This window comes from Pygocentrus nattereri, chromosome 14 (genome assembly GCF_015220715.1).
Source record: "Pygocentrus nattereri isolate fPygNat1 chromosome 14, fPygNat1.pri, whole genome shotgun sequence".
Taxonomy (NCBI): Eukaryota; Metazoa; Chordata; class Actinopteri; order Characiformes; family Serrasalmidae; genus Pygocentrus; species Pygocentrus nattereri.
In genome coordinates, this window is record NC_051224.1 from 24,951,828 (window position 1) to 24,970,052 (window position 18,225).

General features: G+C 40.3%; 1 protein-coding gene across 6 annotated transcripts in view; it reads right to left on the reverse strand.

Annotated features, from left to right (window-relative positions):
- Positions 1–18,225, reverse strand: part of si:dkeyp-72e1.9 (syntaxin-binding protein 4) — a 111,226-nt gene that overhangs the window by 61,113 nt on the left and 31,888 nt on the right. For all 6 annotated transcript variants that reach the window (XM_037544666.1, XM_037544665.1, XM_037544664.1 and 3 more), the window contains exons 2-3: positions 17,203–17,276; positions 7,875–7,970 (exon numbers count right to left, since the gene is read on the reverse strand). In XM_037544666.1, the coding sequence (XP_037400563.1) occupies positions 7,875–7,970; positions 17,203–17,276 (170 nt within the window). The remainder of the gene's footprint in view (positions 1–7,874; positions 7,971–17,202; positions 17,277–18,225) is intronic.

Consider the following 18,225-nt stretch of genomic DNA (forward strand, 5'->3'; position numbering starts at 1 on the left):
GGCTCGCTTTCATTGTGTTGTGGCTCGCTTCCGTTGTGTTGTGCCTCGCTTCCGTGGTGATGTGGCTCGCTTCCGTTGTGTTGTGCCTCGCTTCCGTTGTGTTGTGCCTCGCTTCCATTGTGATGTGCCTCGCTTCCGTGGTGATGTGGCTTGCTTCCGTGGTGATGTGACTTGCTTCCGTTGTGTTGTGCCTCGCTTACGTGGTGATGTGGCTCGCTTCCGTTGTGTTGTGCCTCGCTTCCGTTGTGTTGTGCCTCGCTTCCGTGGTGATGTGGCTCGCTTCCGTTGTGTTGTGCCTCGCTTCCGTGTGTTGTGTCCCGCTTCCGTTGTGTTGTGCCTCGCTTCCGTTGTGTTGTGGCTCATTTCTGTTGTGTTCTGGCTTCTGTCGTGCTGTGGCTCGCTTTCATTGTGTTATGGCTCACTTCCATTGTGTCGTGGCTCGCTTCCGCTGTGTCGTGGCTCGCTTCCGTTGTGTCGTGGCTCGCTTCCATTGTGTTGTGGCTCGCTTCCGTTGTGTTATGGCTCACTTCCATTGTGTTGTGGCTCGCTTCTGTGGTGATGTGGCTCGCTTCCATGTGTTATGCCTCGCTTCCTTTGTGCTGTGCCTCATTTCTGTTGTGTTGTGGCTTCCGACGTGCTGTGGCTCGCATCCATTGTGTTGTGGCTCGCTTCCATTGTGTTATGGCTCACTTCCATTGTGTTGTGGCTCGCTTCTGTGGTGATGTGGCTCGCTTCCATGTGTTATGCCTCGCTTCCTTTGTGTTGTGCCTCACTTCCATTGTGTTGTGGCTCGCTTCCATTGTGTTGTGACTCACTTCCGTGGTGATGTGGCTCGCTTCCGTTGTGTTGTGCCTTGCTTCCATTGTGTTGTGCCTCGCTTCCGTCGTGCTGTGGCTCGCTTTCATTGTGTTATGGCTCGCTTCCATTGTATTGTGGCTCGCTTCCATTGTGTTGTGGCTCGCTTCCATTGTGTTGTGGTTCACTTCCATGGTGATGTGGCTCGCTTCCGTTGTGTTGTGGCTCGCTTCCGTTGTGTTGTAGCTCGCTTCCATCGTGTTGTGCCTCGCTTCCGTTGCGTTGTGGCTCACTTATATTGTGTTGTGGTTCACTTACATTGTGTTGTGGCTCACTTCCGTTGAGTTGTGGCTCACTTCCGTTGTGTTGTGCCTTGCTTCCGTTGTGTTGTGGCTCACTTCCATTGTATTGTGGCTTCCGTCGTGCTGTGGCTCGCTTTCATTGTGTTATGGCTCGCTTCCATTGTGTTGTGGCTCGTTTCCGTGGTGATGTGGCTCGGTTCCATTGTGTTGTGCCTCGCTTCCGTTGCGTTGTGCCTCACTTCTGTTGTGTTGTGCCTCACTTCCATTGAGTTGTGGCTAATTTCTGTTGTGTTGTGGCTCGTTTCCATTGTGTTGTGGCTTCTGTGGAGATGTGGCTCGCTTCTGTTGTGTTGTGGCTCACTTCTGTTGTGTTGTGTTTCACTTCCATTGTGTTGTGGTTTGCTTCCATTGTGTTGTGGCTTGTTTCCATTGTGTTGTGGCTCGCTTCCGTTGTGTTGTGTTTCACTTCCATTGTGTTGTGGTTTGCTTCCATTGTGTTGTGGCTCACTTCCGTTGCGCTGTGCTTCACTTACATTGTGTTGTGGCTTACTTCCGTTGTGCTGTGGTTCACTGCCATTGTGTTGAGGCTCACTTCCGTTGTGTTGTGCCTCGCTTCCGTTGTGTTGTGGCTTTTGTTGCGTTGTGGCTTCCATCGTGTTGTGGCTCGCTTCCGTTGTGTTGTGGCTTCCGTTGCGTTGTGGCTTCTGTTGTGTTGTGGCTCACTTCCGTTGTGTTGTGGCTTCCGTTGCGTTGTGGCTTCTGTTTGTGTTGTGGCTTCCATCGTGTTGTGGCTCGCTTCCGTTGTGTTGTGGCTTCCATCGTGTTGTGGCTCACTTCCTTTGTGTTGTGGCTTGCTTCTATTGTGCTGTGTCTTGTTTCCGTTGTGTTGTGGCTCACTTGTGTTGTGTTGCAGCTTCCTTTGTGTTGTGGCTTCCGTTGTGTTGTGTCTGGCTTTACAGCGTTTCTGAAGTTGTCTGTGTTTCTTTATTTGCAGTGTGTAATGTAGCTCCGATGTGGTCAGGTTGAAGAAAGTGTTTTCTGTGTTTTCAGAGCAGTTATGTTATTTGTACTATATAGGGTCTTGTTGGCCACCGTGCACTTTCACTTCAGTAAGTAGCTTGTGTACTTCTGCATCCTGTGGTTTTACATTCGTATTTCAAATGAACAGCACCATTTCCAAATTATCCAATCCTTAGAACAGAATAGAATAAACTTCACTGCCCATTTCTGGAAATGTGTCTTTGGCTTCACCAGGTTGCACAAAAAATAAATAAATAAATAAAAATTACAAAAACACACCTAAGAGCACTCAAAACCAAATATACCGCTCACTCATGAGCTCCATAACGAATAAATGAATTCTTAAAAATATTTTATGTGGTTCAAGGTGCCCTGTTACGCTTTCCAGAAGGGAGCAGATTGAACTTGACAAACAGAGGATGAGTAAGATCCCCCACAATTTGGCAGGCTTTCTTCTTACTACAGTGTTAAGAAGAGCCATCTTGTCCTTTCAACAAAAACCAAACCACCTCGGGAGCCACAACATTTAATGTCCATTTTATTGAAGTAACATTTTACCCCCTAGGTTGTAATATATGACTCTGTATGTGCTAACATAGTATAGGCTAAAAAATATAATCAAAAACTCAGATGTACTATGGTAACCAGCAGTCTGCGCTGATCTTCAGGTTTAAAGGGTGAATTAGCAGTTCTACATTAACTCCAGCATTTGACCATTTATTGTTAAACTGTGTTGAACGATCAGCAGAGCTTTATTTTACTGTAAAGGAGGATTATTTTAATTTAACCTACAAATCTAGACAGCTTGGTCTCATCCTTGGCACAAAGGATACCATATGAAGTATGCATATCATACGTCAAAACACTCTCAACTAAACTGACCAGCTCTAAAATATCTGCTCATAGAGCAACTGTTCCTGTCTTCAGCAGGTTCATGTGCTGTGTGGCCTTTTTAAAGATAAACTCAGAGTCTGCTGTATCTAAAAGCAGAGCTCCTTAGCGTTCACATTAACAGAGCAATGGCACCAGGGCTCATTTTATTCGGACCAAGCCTGTGAACACGGGCCTAAGCTGGGGAAACAGCGCTGCTCTCGGGCCTGTCCAGATGTTGGAGCAGGCTGTGTCCCGATGTAGGTCAGGTTTACGTTACCTGTGGCCTTGTGCTTTTTATATCTCCTAAGTGAGATCCTGTCTCCCCCCATCACCATCACGCCACTTATTTTGGGGTTGAAAATGGAAGCGAGCTACAAGGTTTTCCCGCGGCTGCTGACATCACCCCTCACGGGACTCTTCCTATAAACAGTGTCTTTCATCAGAGAACGTAAAAAACTAGAGCACATCCTGATGGTCTGAACTCTGGAACGCAGTGTTACCGCCAGCATTACTAACAGTGTTACTAGCAGCGACAGTCTGTTCTTAAGGCTGCTGGAGTTTTAACTTGCTGGAACTTAATCTCACTGAAGATGATATGCTTCCAATAAGCGAGTCATGCTAAAGGCTAAAGGCACTGGCCTTTGTGTGCAGTTTAGCTTGGTCTTTAAAGTCACTTGTTTTTATAACCTTGTATTTTTAGATGTATTTTATGATATCTCTGTGGCTCACGGTTCCACTGCAATACTCTAATCTCCAAATAAGGGATGCTTTAGCAAGTAGGCTATAAAGGTCAGTAGAAGGCTAAGCTACCATTTGTAGATTATGATTGCCAATATTTATATTCCTCATATTAAAATGATTTTTGCAAGTTTCATCTTCTTTGTGAAAGGTATGAAGTGTCAATCCTGTACTTTTAAAGATATTAAAAGTTTATATTTTTTATTAGTAGTATTACGATAGTGATTAAAAGTAGAAATAGGACAGTAATCCATATTTCTAGAGTTTAAGCACATAAGTACTTGCTTTCAACTGTACTTAAAGGAGACTTTCACCTATTTATTTTTACATTCCTGCATAATTCAGTGTGTGAGGTGTAAACGGAGAGATTCAGAACGGTTTGGTATGAAATGCTTCAGATGTCTTTACAGTGGTGTTGAGAGGAACCAGGGGATCCCATGACTACAACACAAATATAAAGTGATACTTTTAAGCAATTGGGGGTTAGGTGTCTTGCTCAAGGACACCTCAGTCATGTGCTGTCAGCCCTGGGGACTGACCCGGCAACCTTCCGGTCACAAGGCCAGGTCCCTAACCTCCAGCCCACGACTGCCCCAAGACATTTTATGTACTATCCAGAACCATCAGTGAACCTACACGAGTCTGAGTTTATATGGAATGTTGATGATGGAAAATGGTGGAAAATCTGAAGTACTGAGTTTTCTTTGGGGACTATTTTGTCTCACAGCACCCTGCATATTATGTGTCCCTCCACCACGAATGGAGTTTAAGGTCAAAAGCTTCTTAAAACTATCATGCTTATCATTATCATGGGGTACGTGCAAGGCAAAACAGTTCACAGGTGGTTCTGGATAGTAAAGAAATTTGGGTTGTAGTCATGGCGACCCCTGGTTCCTATCACCACCTCTGTAAAGACATCAGAACCATTTCACACCAAACCACTCTGAATCTCTCTGTTTACACCTCACACACTGAATTATGTGGACATTTTCAAATCCTGATGGAATTCCCCTTTATGTACAGTAATGAACCATGTATACTTTGTTACTGTCGACCACTGGAAGGTGCACAGCTCAAACAAGCACGCTGTTTTTTAAAAATAGGTCTGAGTTGAGTTTGGTTATTGTATATCTACCTCATGGTGAAAGCATGTTAACATCTGTAGCGCAGCATGCTAACTGTCTGCAGCGCTGCAGAGATAATGGAGCACATGGTGGACTCTAATTCCCGCTTGCAGTATTAGTGTTAAGCACATGGATGAAGCTGAACTCTTCACCACACGTGACTTGAACACAGACAGGCAGCCAGTGAGACATTATCTGCTCTCCGTAAACACGGTCAGCGTTACGCACTGTATACACACAGGGCTAAAATCACCTTTAACAATGAGACAGCTAACGGTTTCTTTCTGGACACTTAATACAGCACTAAAAACAATGTCATTTGGGTAAAGTTTTGCTTTTTTCATTCTTATTTTGGCTGTTTACTCAATTAATGCACAATAATGAGAATTACTGCTCTTTGTTCATTAGCAAAAACTGTACGAAATCAGACAGATTAAAGCTATTTAATTCAACCAGCAGGTCAGAGCAGATTTGGACTTGTCATTGGCTGCAAAGTCTGTAATCACTGTGAGAGGCTGTTTACAAAAAGGCCTACTGACCATTAGTGAATCATTACATAATTTTTAAAGTACTGTTGGCACGGTTCAGGAGTCGAACACGGCCTTCAGGAGAAGAGACTAGGCCCAACGACTAAACAAAATAGGCTGAACACAGAAGCCTCATCAGGAATGAACTTTGATAATTGTATTGATAAGCTGATATTGGCAATTCATTAGAGTCATTAGACTGCCCCCAATAGCTGGACGTCTGTACAACCTAGCTGCCAAACCATATAAGAACTATCAAACCATATAAAAACTGCCAAACCACACCAAGAACTACCAAGCCTTACTAATAAATAACAAAGCCTTACCAAAAACTACCAAACCACACCAAGAACAACCAAACTACAACAAAACAACCACACCAAGAACAATCGAACTATGCCAAAAACTACTAATTCATACTGTAAGGGTGAGAGAGTCGCAGATCAGAAATCAGCGTGGTTATAATAAACGGCAAGATTATCAGTCGACAATAGAACAAAACAAAATCGTAATCCCAGTCCGAGCCAAGGTCAAAAAGGTATATATCCAAAACGACAAAGACAGAGGTATCAAAAAAGGGGCGAGGCAAAAAACGAAAGTCTGCAGAGCAATATGAAAGTTCAAACGCTAGAAAACAAACGGTAACATGAAAACGCTCAGTACGGTTCAGTGGAACAATACTTTGCATTGTAGCAGTGCTATGTCTTATAACCTTATAGTCCCATCTAATTTAATGTCTTTAATAATCAGGAGACTTGGATCTCCGCCAGGAGTGGGGAGTATGAAGTTACGTGAGACTCCAAAGGACTCTGGGAATTGGAGTCCCTGTCTTACGAGGCTGGATCCGAGCGCGTGACACATACCAATAACAGACCACACTGAAAACTACCACTCCACAACTAGAACAGCCCAACTAAAACAAACACTACCAAACCATACCAAGAACAATTATACCATACCAAAAACAACCAAACCATGCAGAGACAATCAAACCATACTGAAAACTACCACTCCACACCTAGAACAACCATGCAAAAACTACCAAGCCACACCAAGAACAATCAAGCTACAACAAAAACTACCAGATTATACCAAGAACATCGAAGCAATACAGAAAACTACTAACCCACTCTAGAATCACCAAACTTTATGAAACTCTATTTAACATACAAAAACGACCAAATTATAGCAAATACTACCAAATTTAACCAAGACCTACCAAACTACGCCAGAAACTACCAACCTATATCAAAATTTACCACACCAAGAACCACCAAACCATGCCTAGAACAAACAGGCTTTATTAAAAAAACTACCGAACCATACCAAGAACAACTAGGCTAAACTCCAAAAAAACTACAAAACTATAGTAAGAACTATTAAACCATGGCAAGAACAACCAAACACACCAAAAACTACCAAACCACACCACAAAGTACCAAAACATAGCAGGAACTATCAAACCACAGTAAGAACGCGGTTAGCTTATAAGTTTCTAAACCAGAAAGCTTTTCCCCCCCAGTGTCTCCCAGGGCAATAGCAGCAGACTGAGCAACAAACCCCAAACAGCTTTTTCTTAAAATCAGCTCATGAGAAAATGTGTGTTTCGACAGAAATTAGTCACAAGACGCTCACAATCAAACAAAAATGGCCACACAAGTTTCTGCATAGAGTGAGACAGTTCAGTGGCTGAAAAATGAATAACACTCAACATGATGTCTGATTATGAGGAAAGTCCCACCCTTCAACACAACGAGCCAATCAGCTTGCTGGCGAAGCCACAAGTGTGAAAAGCTCTGTGAAAAGGTCAGTGTGGAAACTAAAACGTTACAAACTATTTAGGCAATCCTGCAACCCTGAGGGAGAAGCAGCTTAGAAAGTGTGTGTGTGTGTGTGTGTGTGTGTGTGTGTGTGTGTGTATTTAGGCAATTTTTCATCAGAATGTATTGGTGATTTCAAAGATGCTTTTAAAACGTTAATATGGCTGTTTCATGTTTAAAGGTCTCTTCTCAGTCATACAGATAAGAGTCTGGTCTTGTAAGAGGGGAAATATCTGCCCACGTATGTCGCCACAGGCCACTGAATGGACAGGCTTTTCTATATGGATTTTGATTTAACACACCTGATTCAATTAATCAGCAAAACGCTGTTGTCGGGAGAAAACCGTGTCTCCAAAATTGTAATTTTACATGAGAAAGAAAAAACCTACTTCACTTTTAATGTAAGTCAAAGAGCCAGACATTTTTCCAAGTCATTTTCAGTAATTTCTTTTAGTCCATACATCATGAACTTTACACACAATGTCTTAAAACACCAGGCATTTTAAAAGTATGTTAAAAAACTGAAAAACATCAAAAATGGAGATACAAGGTTTTGTTCCGAACAGGGATAAAATACAAACTGCTCCATCAGGGGACCAGGTGAGTCTGACTAGCACACACATTTTAAGTCATTTAGAACACAGAAATGGAATAAAAGCAGCTGCAATATGTTACCATCACTGGAGGCAAGGCCACCGGGTAAAATCCTCTTCACGTACACTCCAAACTCCTCTCCTGTTAACTCCTTCACTCCTCCAATCACTTTAATACCTAAAGGGTTAACAGAAGGACAGCAGGTGCATCATTCAGCCTTTACAACACTATGCACATCACTACTGAACTGAGTTCAGGACTGACTTGAGTTCACAGGAAGCGAGACTGGCCTAGAATTTTAATCAAGTAATTTAGGTCAGTTGTGTGTAATTTTAACGATGACATGACATACAAAAGCATTCAATAAACATTATTACATCATTAGTGTTGCATTAGAATAACACAGTAACTCCAGGATCAAGTGACAAATCAAAACCTTTAAATTAGACTACATGGTATAATATACAGCTAAAACAAATACAGCCTCCTCATAAAGACAGAATTTTTTATAGATATGTCGCAATGTAGTAATGTAGTAATACTCCACACCATTCGACTGGTGATGATTTAGGTGTGCAGTTAGCACCATGCTAACTGATGGAGTATAAGCCTCTATTATTTGTTAGCAACATGAAACCATCAGAGCCTCCTTGACCTTTAGAGAAGGCCACGTATGTGATTACCCTGAAATAAAAATTATGTGTCTGTAATTTTTAGTTGACTTTTATTGACAAGGCCACTGTGCTAGTTGTGAATATGCAGTATTATACAACAGTTAGTTCCGGCCACGCGAGCTGATTGGTTGAGAACCATTCTAACTGTGCTGTTATTTCACCATAACATCTTGATTTATTCACAGTGTATCACTCCGCTGAGACGCTGTTTTTACTTACTTAAACAGAAAATGGACACTTTTAAGATCACATCTGACTGACAGCTAAATTGGTCAGACTCTGAAGACGAGACGACACAAAGGCTTTAATTGCTTTAAAATGATGTCAGACTCAGGAAAACGTCCTTCACATGTCCTTAGAAAAGAAGGCTGCGAGGAAGACGTCGTGTTCTGAGACACATAAGCTGGACGTCCGTCCCACCACCGTCTTTTAAAGCTCAGAGTATAAACTTCGTCTCCTCTGTTGACCAGTTTCTGCTGTGCCATGTTGAACGGTATAAACTTTCACTATGACGCGACACACAAGCAGAATGGACTTAAACTATCCGAGAGGGAATGTAATCAGACACAGGCATTTACACGGATATTATTCTTCTATTTAATGGATTATTTAGAAATTTACCCACCTCGATCAGTCGGATATAAACTGTATTCTGAATGGCCTCAATCAGACTAGACTATTCCGATTGACGTGTTTACACGGACGTATTCTATTGCGATTGATCTATCAGTCGGATTACTAACGGACTGTTAGCCTGCATATAAATATGGCTAATGATTCTGTGCTAATTCCACTAAACAACATCGTTCAACCCAGATATAAGATTTTGTCTGTTTGTCTGGATGCACAAGGTCCTTTTAACCTCACTTTACCCTCCTGGGCAGCCTGAGGTGAAAAGAGGTGACTCCTCCGAAAGTTCACTGTAATTGGAGGTCACCTACTGGGTTAGCGCTGAGACTCAGCATAGCAACCACGCAAAAGTCTAATTGTTGCATACATGCTTACACGCAATGACAACTGTATGTCCCATTTGTAACTGATCGCTAAGCGAGATAATTAAAACCATAACCAGCTTATGAGCTCAATGGCGGACAGCAACGAGCCTACAGATCAACTCCACACTCCTCCAGTCACCGCACACTCAGGTAGCTTGATGCAGAAAGGGGAATTCCACCAATTTTTCCAAATTTCTGCATAACTCAGTGTGTGGGATGTAAACAGAGAGATTCCAAGTGATTTGGTGTGAAATGCTTCAGATGTCTTAACAGTGGTGGTGATGGGAACCAGGGGTCACCAGGGGTCACCATTACCACAAAAATCAAAACATCCAAAACCCCCAGTGAACGTACACAAGTCTTCTGAGGTTATATGGAATATTGATTATGGAAAATAGTGGAAAATCTGAAATAATAAGTTTTCTTTGGTGACTATTTTACCTTATAGTGCCCTGCATGTATCCCTCCACCATGAATGGAGTTTAAGGCCAAAATCTTATTAAAATTATCATAAAACAGCGTCTCATTTCATGGAGGAACTTTCTGTGAGAGAGCTTTTAGAGGAGGATGTCTGGTTCCTTCCACTGTGAACAATTCTGACTCTGCTACTACTTTATGTAATATTACAACCCCAATTCCGGTGAAGTTGGGACATTGTGTAAAACATAGATAAAAACAGAATACAATGATTTGCAAATCCTGTTCAAACTGTATTCAATTTGATACACTACAAAGACAAGATATTTAATGTTCAAACGGATAAACTTTATTGTTTTTTGCAAATATTCACTCATTTTGAATTTGAAGTTGGGACAGGGGCAACAAAAGACTGGGAAAGTTGATTTGCAAATCATCATATTCTGTTTTTATTTATGTTTTACACAACGTCCCAACTTCATTGGAATTGGGGTGTATAATCAATAAATACCAATGTTCTCCAAAATCAAAGAAGTTGAATAGCACTTTTAAACTGAGGTACTGATGCTGTTGTGGATGTTTAGATGTGTGGTTCTACGAAGAAATACACATGGGTGAGTGGAAACTACACGAGTATCCAGACTTCATAACAGGGGTGTAAGAAAACATTGATACACTTGAGTATATTATGTTTTGTGATGCTGTATCGATTCTCAAAAACACAGAATTGATTTTAATTAATAGTTAAAAAATTGATTGTGTGTTGTGCTTGAACTCCTGACCGTTTGATAGACAGCAGTGTAGTGATCTATGTTCAGTCATTAGACTTTTTATTTTACTCAGATTTTACGCATATGGTGGTGTTTTTAACCCCAACAGGGTCCTAAATTCTGTTTAAGGTCTGTTTCTATGTTTTTTAGGCAGCTGTGTCAGGCAGCGTAGTTCACTACCAGCATAATGAGCTCCATTTATTTATACTGTAAAACGCTTTATTTATAATTTATTTCTACTGTAAAACGCAGCTTTCACTGTGAGACGCGTTTCTTTTCTAACTCTGCATTTTAAAAATCTCAGACGCCGCAGACTCGAACTCCACCGTCCCTCTGATTACCTTCATATGTTAATGTTGATGAAATATTACAGTGATGTTGGTAAATAATGAGGAGAAGGAGCTGAACGTGTGTCTATTTATTAGGAGGAATAACGTTAGCGAGCTCGGCTAAAACGTTTGGGAAATGGAGACCGAAACTGGGGAGCACTGACGCTGTGATAAACAGCAGGGGGTGCTCTCACAGTATTCACTACTTACAGTTTAGCACACTTTAGTTCTGTAACATTATTATGATTTTGTTCACGTTTGGGTGGATAGCGTTGGTTGCTAGTAAACAGACAAGGCAGTTGATTCTGATCAAGTCAGTTAGGATTTCCTAACTGGAAACAAGATGCTGTAAGATAAGATTCCTAAGTTAAGATCAGATTTGCCTCTGTAACACAAATTTATGAAAAATCTTATCTTAACCTGTCAGATCTTAACTAAAGACAAAACGATACACTCTTAAAAAAGATGGTTCTTCGACAGTTTAGTATAAAAAAGGGTTCTATACAAAACCATGAACACTTTACATTAAAGCGTTCTTTCCATCATGAAAGGGTTCTTCAGACTGATGGAGAATGTGATGTAGAGGTTCTATACAGAACCTTTTTTGAAAATGGTTCTTCAAGGGTTCTTTCGTAAAGACAGTGGTTCTATATACTGTAGAACCATGACCACTCAAAGAACCATTTGCATGCATAAATGGATGGTGAAATGGTTCTTCAGACTGATGGGTGTTGCATATGGGTTCTAAAGCAGATCTATACAGCACCAAAAAGTGTTCTGCCATTGTTACAATGTTAAGCTTGTAACCACAGAAGAACCATAAAATCTCCCTCCATCTAAAGAACCCTTTCTTGATGCAAAGAACCATTTAATCAAGTAAAGGGTTCTTTGAGGGGTCATTTTCTGTGTTAAAGAACCCTTGAAGAACCATCTTTTTTAAGTATACTGGTTTCTGTAATACAGCTCCTGGTCCTTAATTTATTGAAAATAAAAATAAATCAACCCGAGTCATAATATTGGTCTGAAAAATCGCAATCAGACATTTTCCGCAAATCATCCAGCCGTAGCTTCTGTGCTGAAACTAAAGAAACAGCCAAATGTATCTTTGACTAATGGACTAAATTTGAAGTGAGAAGGGAAAACTGGACAAATTTGGCTGAACTATCCCTTTAAGATGAATTGCAGGAGTCTGAGAAAGTGAATTTCTTTAGAAAGTCTCCACTAAAGTCTTGCAAAAGAGCAGCAGCTCCATTCTGAGCTTGCTACAGAGAAACGTTTCAATATTTTTTGCCTTTCTGAGACGCTGCGCTATTTATTTATCTGAAATAAACGCAGCTTATGGTCATGACACTGGAGCCGTATTCAGGAGGAACACAATAGCCTGACAGATTCTGCAGATTCACCTGCCGGCACAATTAAAGCGCTCACGCACACCTCCACTAACCAGCTAAAGCCCTTTGACGCTGCTACACTGCGCTTTTCCTCTCTGTATATGCACATCAAAGCACGAGCCGTTGAGGGGGGGTGTTCTTAAAGCAGCGGGTTGTTGACGGTGCAGGTCGGTTTGTAAGGAGAACAGCTTTAAGGAGCTTAGAGCTCCATCAGAAAGAGCCGGCTGGGTGGAAACACCACAAAGAGAGTGCAAGTGCGCATGTTCCTCAGTGGATTTTGAGAAATAACGGTGGTTTGTGTCACTATTTGAGCTCCTCGTCCCCTATAGGCTCTAAGAAAAGATGGTTCTTCAAAGGTTCTTCAGCAAAGACAATGGTTTTATACCCTGAGTTCTATACAGAACTTTTTGCATGCTTAAATGGTTCTGTGCAAAGTGAAATCGTCCTTCAGATTGATGGAGAACATGTTACAGACAGTGGAACCTTTTCAAAAATAGTTCTATATAACACCAAAAACGGTTCTTCTGTTGTTGCAAGCTTGGCATTATAACAACAGAAGAACCCTTTCTGGGGCTATAGGACCATAAACAACACATTCTCTATCCATCTGAAGAACCATTTCACCATGCAAAGAACCGTTTAAACATGCAAACGGTCCTTTAAGTGTCCATGGTTCTATTAGAACCACAATCTACGCTAAAGAAACTGGGATATAAAGTTACACACTTACAAATAATGGTTCTTTAAGGGTTTGTTAATAAAGAAACTGGTTCAACAGTGGAGCAAAAAAGTATTTAGTCAGCCACTGATTGTGCAAGTTCTCCTACTTAGAAAGATGAGAGAGGTCTGTAATTTTCATCATAGGTACACTTCAACTATGAGAGACAATATGAGAAAAAAAAATCCAGGAAATCACATTGTAGGACTTTTAAAGAATTTTTTTGTAAATTATGGTGGAAAAGTATTTGGTCAATAACAAAAGTTCAACTCAATACTTTGTAACATAATCTTTGTCGGCAATGACAGAGGTCAAACGTTTCCTGCAAGTCTTCACCAGGTTTGCACACATTGTAGCTGGTATTTTGGCCCATTCCTCCTGCAGATCTCCTCTGGGCAACACAGACTTTCAACTCCCTCCACAAAATTTCTATGGGGTTGAGGTCTGAAGACTGGCTAGGCCACTCCAGGACCTTGAAATGCTTTTTACAGAGCCACTCCTTCTTTGCCCGAGCGGTGTGTTTGGGATCATTGTCATGCTGGAAGACCCAGCCACGTTCCATCTTCAATGCTCTCACTGATGGAAGGAGGTTTTGGCTTAAAATCTCATGATACATGGCCCCGTTCATTCTTCCCTTAACACGAATCAGTCGTCCTGTCCCCTTTGCAGAAAAACAGCTCCAAAGCATGATGTTTCCACCCCCATGCTTCACAGTAGGTATGGTGTTCTTGGGATGCAACTCAGCATTCTTCTTCCTCCAAAAACGACAAGTTGTGTTTTTACCAAAAAGTTCTATTTTGGTTTCATCTCACCACATGATATTCTCCCAGTCCTCTTCTGGATGCTCTCTGGCAAACTTCAGACAGGCCTGGACATGTGACAGGTGTCTTTTATACAGATAACGAGGTCAAACAAGTGCCATTAATACAGGTAACGAGTGGAGAACAGAAGAGCTTCTTAAAGAAGAAGCTACAGGTCTGTGAGAGCCAGAAATCTTGCTTGTTTGTGGGTGACCAAATATAGAACCAATAGAACCATTGTCTTTACTAAAGAACGCTTGAAGAACCGTCACACATGCATGCTTTAGAGATGCACTTCAGCACACCTGAATGATGTATGACGCTGTCTGAATTTTCAATGTCCTGTGGGGTGCATGGCTTATGTTGTAACGAGAAATATTTCATATTCATAACTCGTGAAGTGGACGGTGATCTAAAACACTGAGACAAAAGACAAAATACAGTACTGTGCGAAGGTTTTAGGCATCTAAGCAAATTTTTAAACAATTTACCTCAGCAGTGAGTTTATCACAATATACATTATAATAAAGTCATATTCATAATTCAAATAAACATAAAAACAATAAAAAGTACAACCCCAATTCCAGTGAAGTTGGGACATTGTGTAAAACATAAATAAAAACAGAAGAAGATGATTTGCAAATCCTTTTCAACCTATATTCAATTAAATATACTACAAAGACAAGATATTTAATGTTCAAATGGATAAACTTTATTGAATTTTGCAAATATTCATTCATTTTGAATTTGATGCCTGCAACACGTACCAAAAAATTTGGGACAGGGCTTGTTTACCACTGTGTTACATCACCTTTCCTTATAACAACACTCAATAAGTGTTTGGGAACTGAGGACACTACTTGTTGAAGCTTTGTAGGTGGAATTCTTTCCCATTCTTGATTGATGTACAACTTCAGTTACTCAACAGTCTGGAGTCTCTGTCGTATTTTGCGCTTCATAATGCGCCACACATTTTCAATGGGAGACAGGTCTGGACTGCGGGCAGGCCAGTCTAGTACCCACACTCTTTTATTACGAAGCCACGCTGTTGTAACACGTGCAGAATGTGGCTTTGCATTGTCTTGCTGAAATAAGCAGGACGTCCCTGAAAAAGACGTTGCTTGGATGGCAGCATATGTTGCTCCAAAACCTGTATGTACCTTTCAGCATTAATGATGCCTTCACAGATGTGCAAGTTTGCACTGATAACAATCCGGACAATCCTTTTCCTCTTTGGCCCGGAGGACACGACGTCCATGATTTCCAAAAACAATTTGAAATGTGGACTCGTCAGACCACAGGACACTTTTCCACTTTGCGTCAGTCCATCTCAGATGAGCTGGGGCCCAGGTGGGTGGTGTTGATATCTGGCTTTCGTTTTGCATGGCAGAGTTTTAACTTGCACTTGAAGATGGAGCGACAAACTGTGTTCACTGACAATGGTTTTCTGAAGTGCTCCTGAGCCCATGTGGTAATATCCATTACAGAATGATGTTGGTTTTTAATGCAGTGACGCCTGAGGGATCGAAGGTCACGGGCATTCAATGTTGGTTTCCTGCCTTGCCACTTACTTGCAGAGATTTCTCCAGATTCTCTGAATCCTTTGATGATATTATGGACTGTAGATGATGAAATCCCTAAATTCCTTGCAATTGCACGTTGAGAAACATTGTTCTCAACAATGTTGTTCACAAAGTGGTGAACCTCATCCCATGCTTGCTTGTGAACGACTGAGCCTTTCAGGGATGCTCCTTTTATACCCAATCATGACACTCACCTGTTTCCAATTAACCTGTTCACCTGTGGAATGTTCCAAACAGGTGTTTTTTGAGCATTCCTCAACTTTCCCAGTCTTTTGTTGCCCCTGTCCCAACTTCTTTGGAACGTGTTGCAGGCATCAAATTAAAAATGAGTGAATATTTGCAAAAAACAATAAAGTTTATCTGTTTGAACATTAAATATCTTGTCTTTGTAGTGTATTCAGTTGAATATAAGTTGAAAAAGATTTGCAAATCATCGTATTCTGTTTTTATTTATGTTTTACACAACGTCCCAAAATTGGGGTTGTACAAAGAATTTATTGGGTCCATATTTTTCCTTGACACCTTCACAGCCGCCACAGAGACTTGTGAACATCGTCAATTACATCATGAACACAGTTTACTGATGCACTGATTGGTCAAACCAGGAGTTGCTGTTTAACTACATATAATACTGGGCTTCCTCGAGGAGAGGTTTGAAAATGGTTAAACAAACACACTAACATCCAGAAAATCACTATATATATATATATATATATATATATACATATATATATATATATATATATATATATATATATATATATATATATATATATATATATATGTGTGTGTGTGTGTGTGTGTATGTGTGTGTGTGATATATATATATATATATATATATATACATACACAAAAATCATTATTAATTCATATGCTATAAATGTTTATTCAAACTTTAACACTTTTCTCAGCAAATAAACACAAACTACACAAATAGATTTTGAAAATGTGTCTTGGGCGCCTAAGACTTTCGCACAGTACTGTACATTAGAGATGAAGAACGCGACAGTCATGGTAGAGTGGGAGATTCTGCCCTCTAGGTTTGACTAATCTATAACAACAGGAGAACTCATTCCAGTATGAGTCTATACTGTACATGTCTGAGTCTGTGGAGCGTGAATTTCAGGAGGAGCTAATGAGAAGCTAATATGGAGCTAACATCAGCATGGAGCTAACAGAAATAAAGCAATCATTTCAAAAACTCCTCAGTTTTGTTTACACTGTGAAAATATACAGCCATAAAACTATATATATCTGCCTGTCGTATCATCACTGAGCAATGATAGGTGCAGAAACCCTGTAATTCACTTTATTAGTAGCCTCGTATCGTCCAGTTAGCCGCTAGCATAATGTTCATTTCCTATAGCATTCTTATGGGAATGTCAACATTCCCATAAGTCAGTATTTTGTGATTGTGATTCTCAAATTTTATTTATAAGTATACTAAGTTATTCTAGTTTCTAACTCCGATTCTATAGTGACTGTGAAATTAATCAGATTCTGATTCTAAGTGATTCTCATTTAAAAGTGACTATGTGACAATAGAAGATTATATTACATTAGAATAAAGTCATATTCATAATTCAAATAAACACAAAAACAATAAAAAGTAACAAGAATTTGCTGAGTCCATATTTTTCCTTGACACCTTCACAGCCACCACAGAGTGATTCTGATTCTCAATATACCACAGTCATGGTTCAAAGGGATTCAAAGTCAGAGTCACTCTTACCTAATCCATTCTCACAGTCTGTAAATTCCATAGAATGCACGGCACGGTCGACTCCGTATGGACCCATTAGTGTCCTGAGAGAGAGAGAGAGAGAGAGAGAGAGAGAGAGAGAGAGAGACATGAGGTTTACAGTCACTTTATTTCAGATTGCTTTATTTGGGCTTCAGCAGGTCAGTGTTCATCGCAGAGCCTCAGTTAGTTGAAGCGTCCAAAAAGAAACACTAATAAAAACAAACAGGGCAATAAAGAAACTGAAAATCTCTGAAAACAAAAGCAACAAGCCCAGAAAACTAACACACTCAGGACTGTCCACTCAGGAGTGGGTGACATCAACGATGTATACGCTGCTGTTAGAGCAAAACCTTCTATCTCCATTTGTGTCGTTTTTCAGTTTGTGACATAATTTGAAAGTGCCTGTTGTTCTTTACATTGTGTGTAAATTTCATGATGAAGGGACTAAAAGAAATGACCCAGAATGACCCAAAGTTCTGGTTCCATTGACTTACATTAAAAGTAAAGTGTGTTTTTTCCTTCTCCTGTAAAGTTACCATTTTGGAGAGGTTTTGTTCTGACAACAGCGGTATATATTAAAAAAGAGACTTCCTATTAATTATTAACATTAAAACCAAAAACGTTCAGTATCGATATGAATTCTGAACAGGAAACAGGTTTATTGATACTGAGGTATTGATCCGCCTGTGGCTCGCATTCACTACCAAACACACCATATGGGGTCATGTTTTAATGTCCCCTCAGGACCCCTTCAGTCCACAACACTAAATAAATGCAGTCCAATACATCACTGTGTTATCAGTGTGAACCCTTTAAAAGGCCAATATCCTACATTTTTGTGTTTTTTTTAACATTTTACATTTTTTTATCAAAAACTAGTCATAGTTCATTTTTACATAAGCAATCAATCTCTTAAATCTTTAGAAATAAACAAATTGGTTTAGTTACTATGTATTTAAAGAGCCTATATCCCACATTTTCCTTGCACTTTATTTTTCACTTGCACTTACT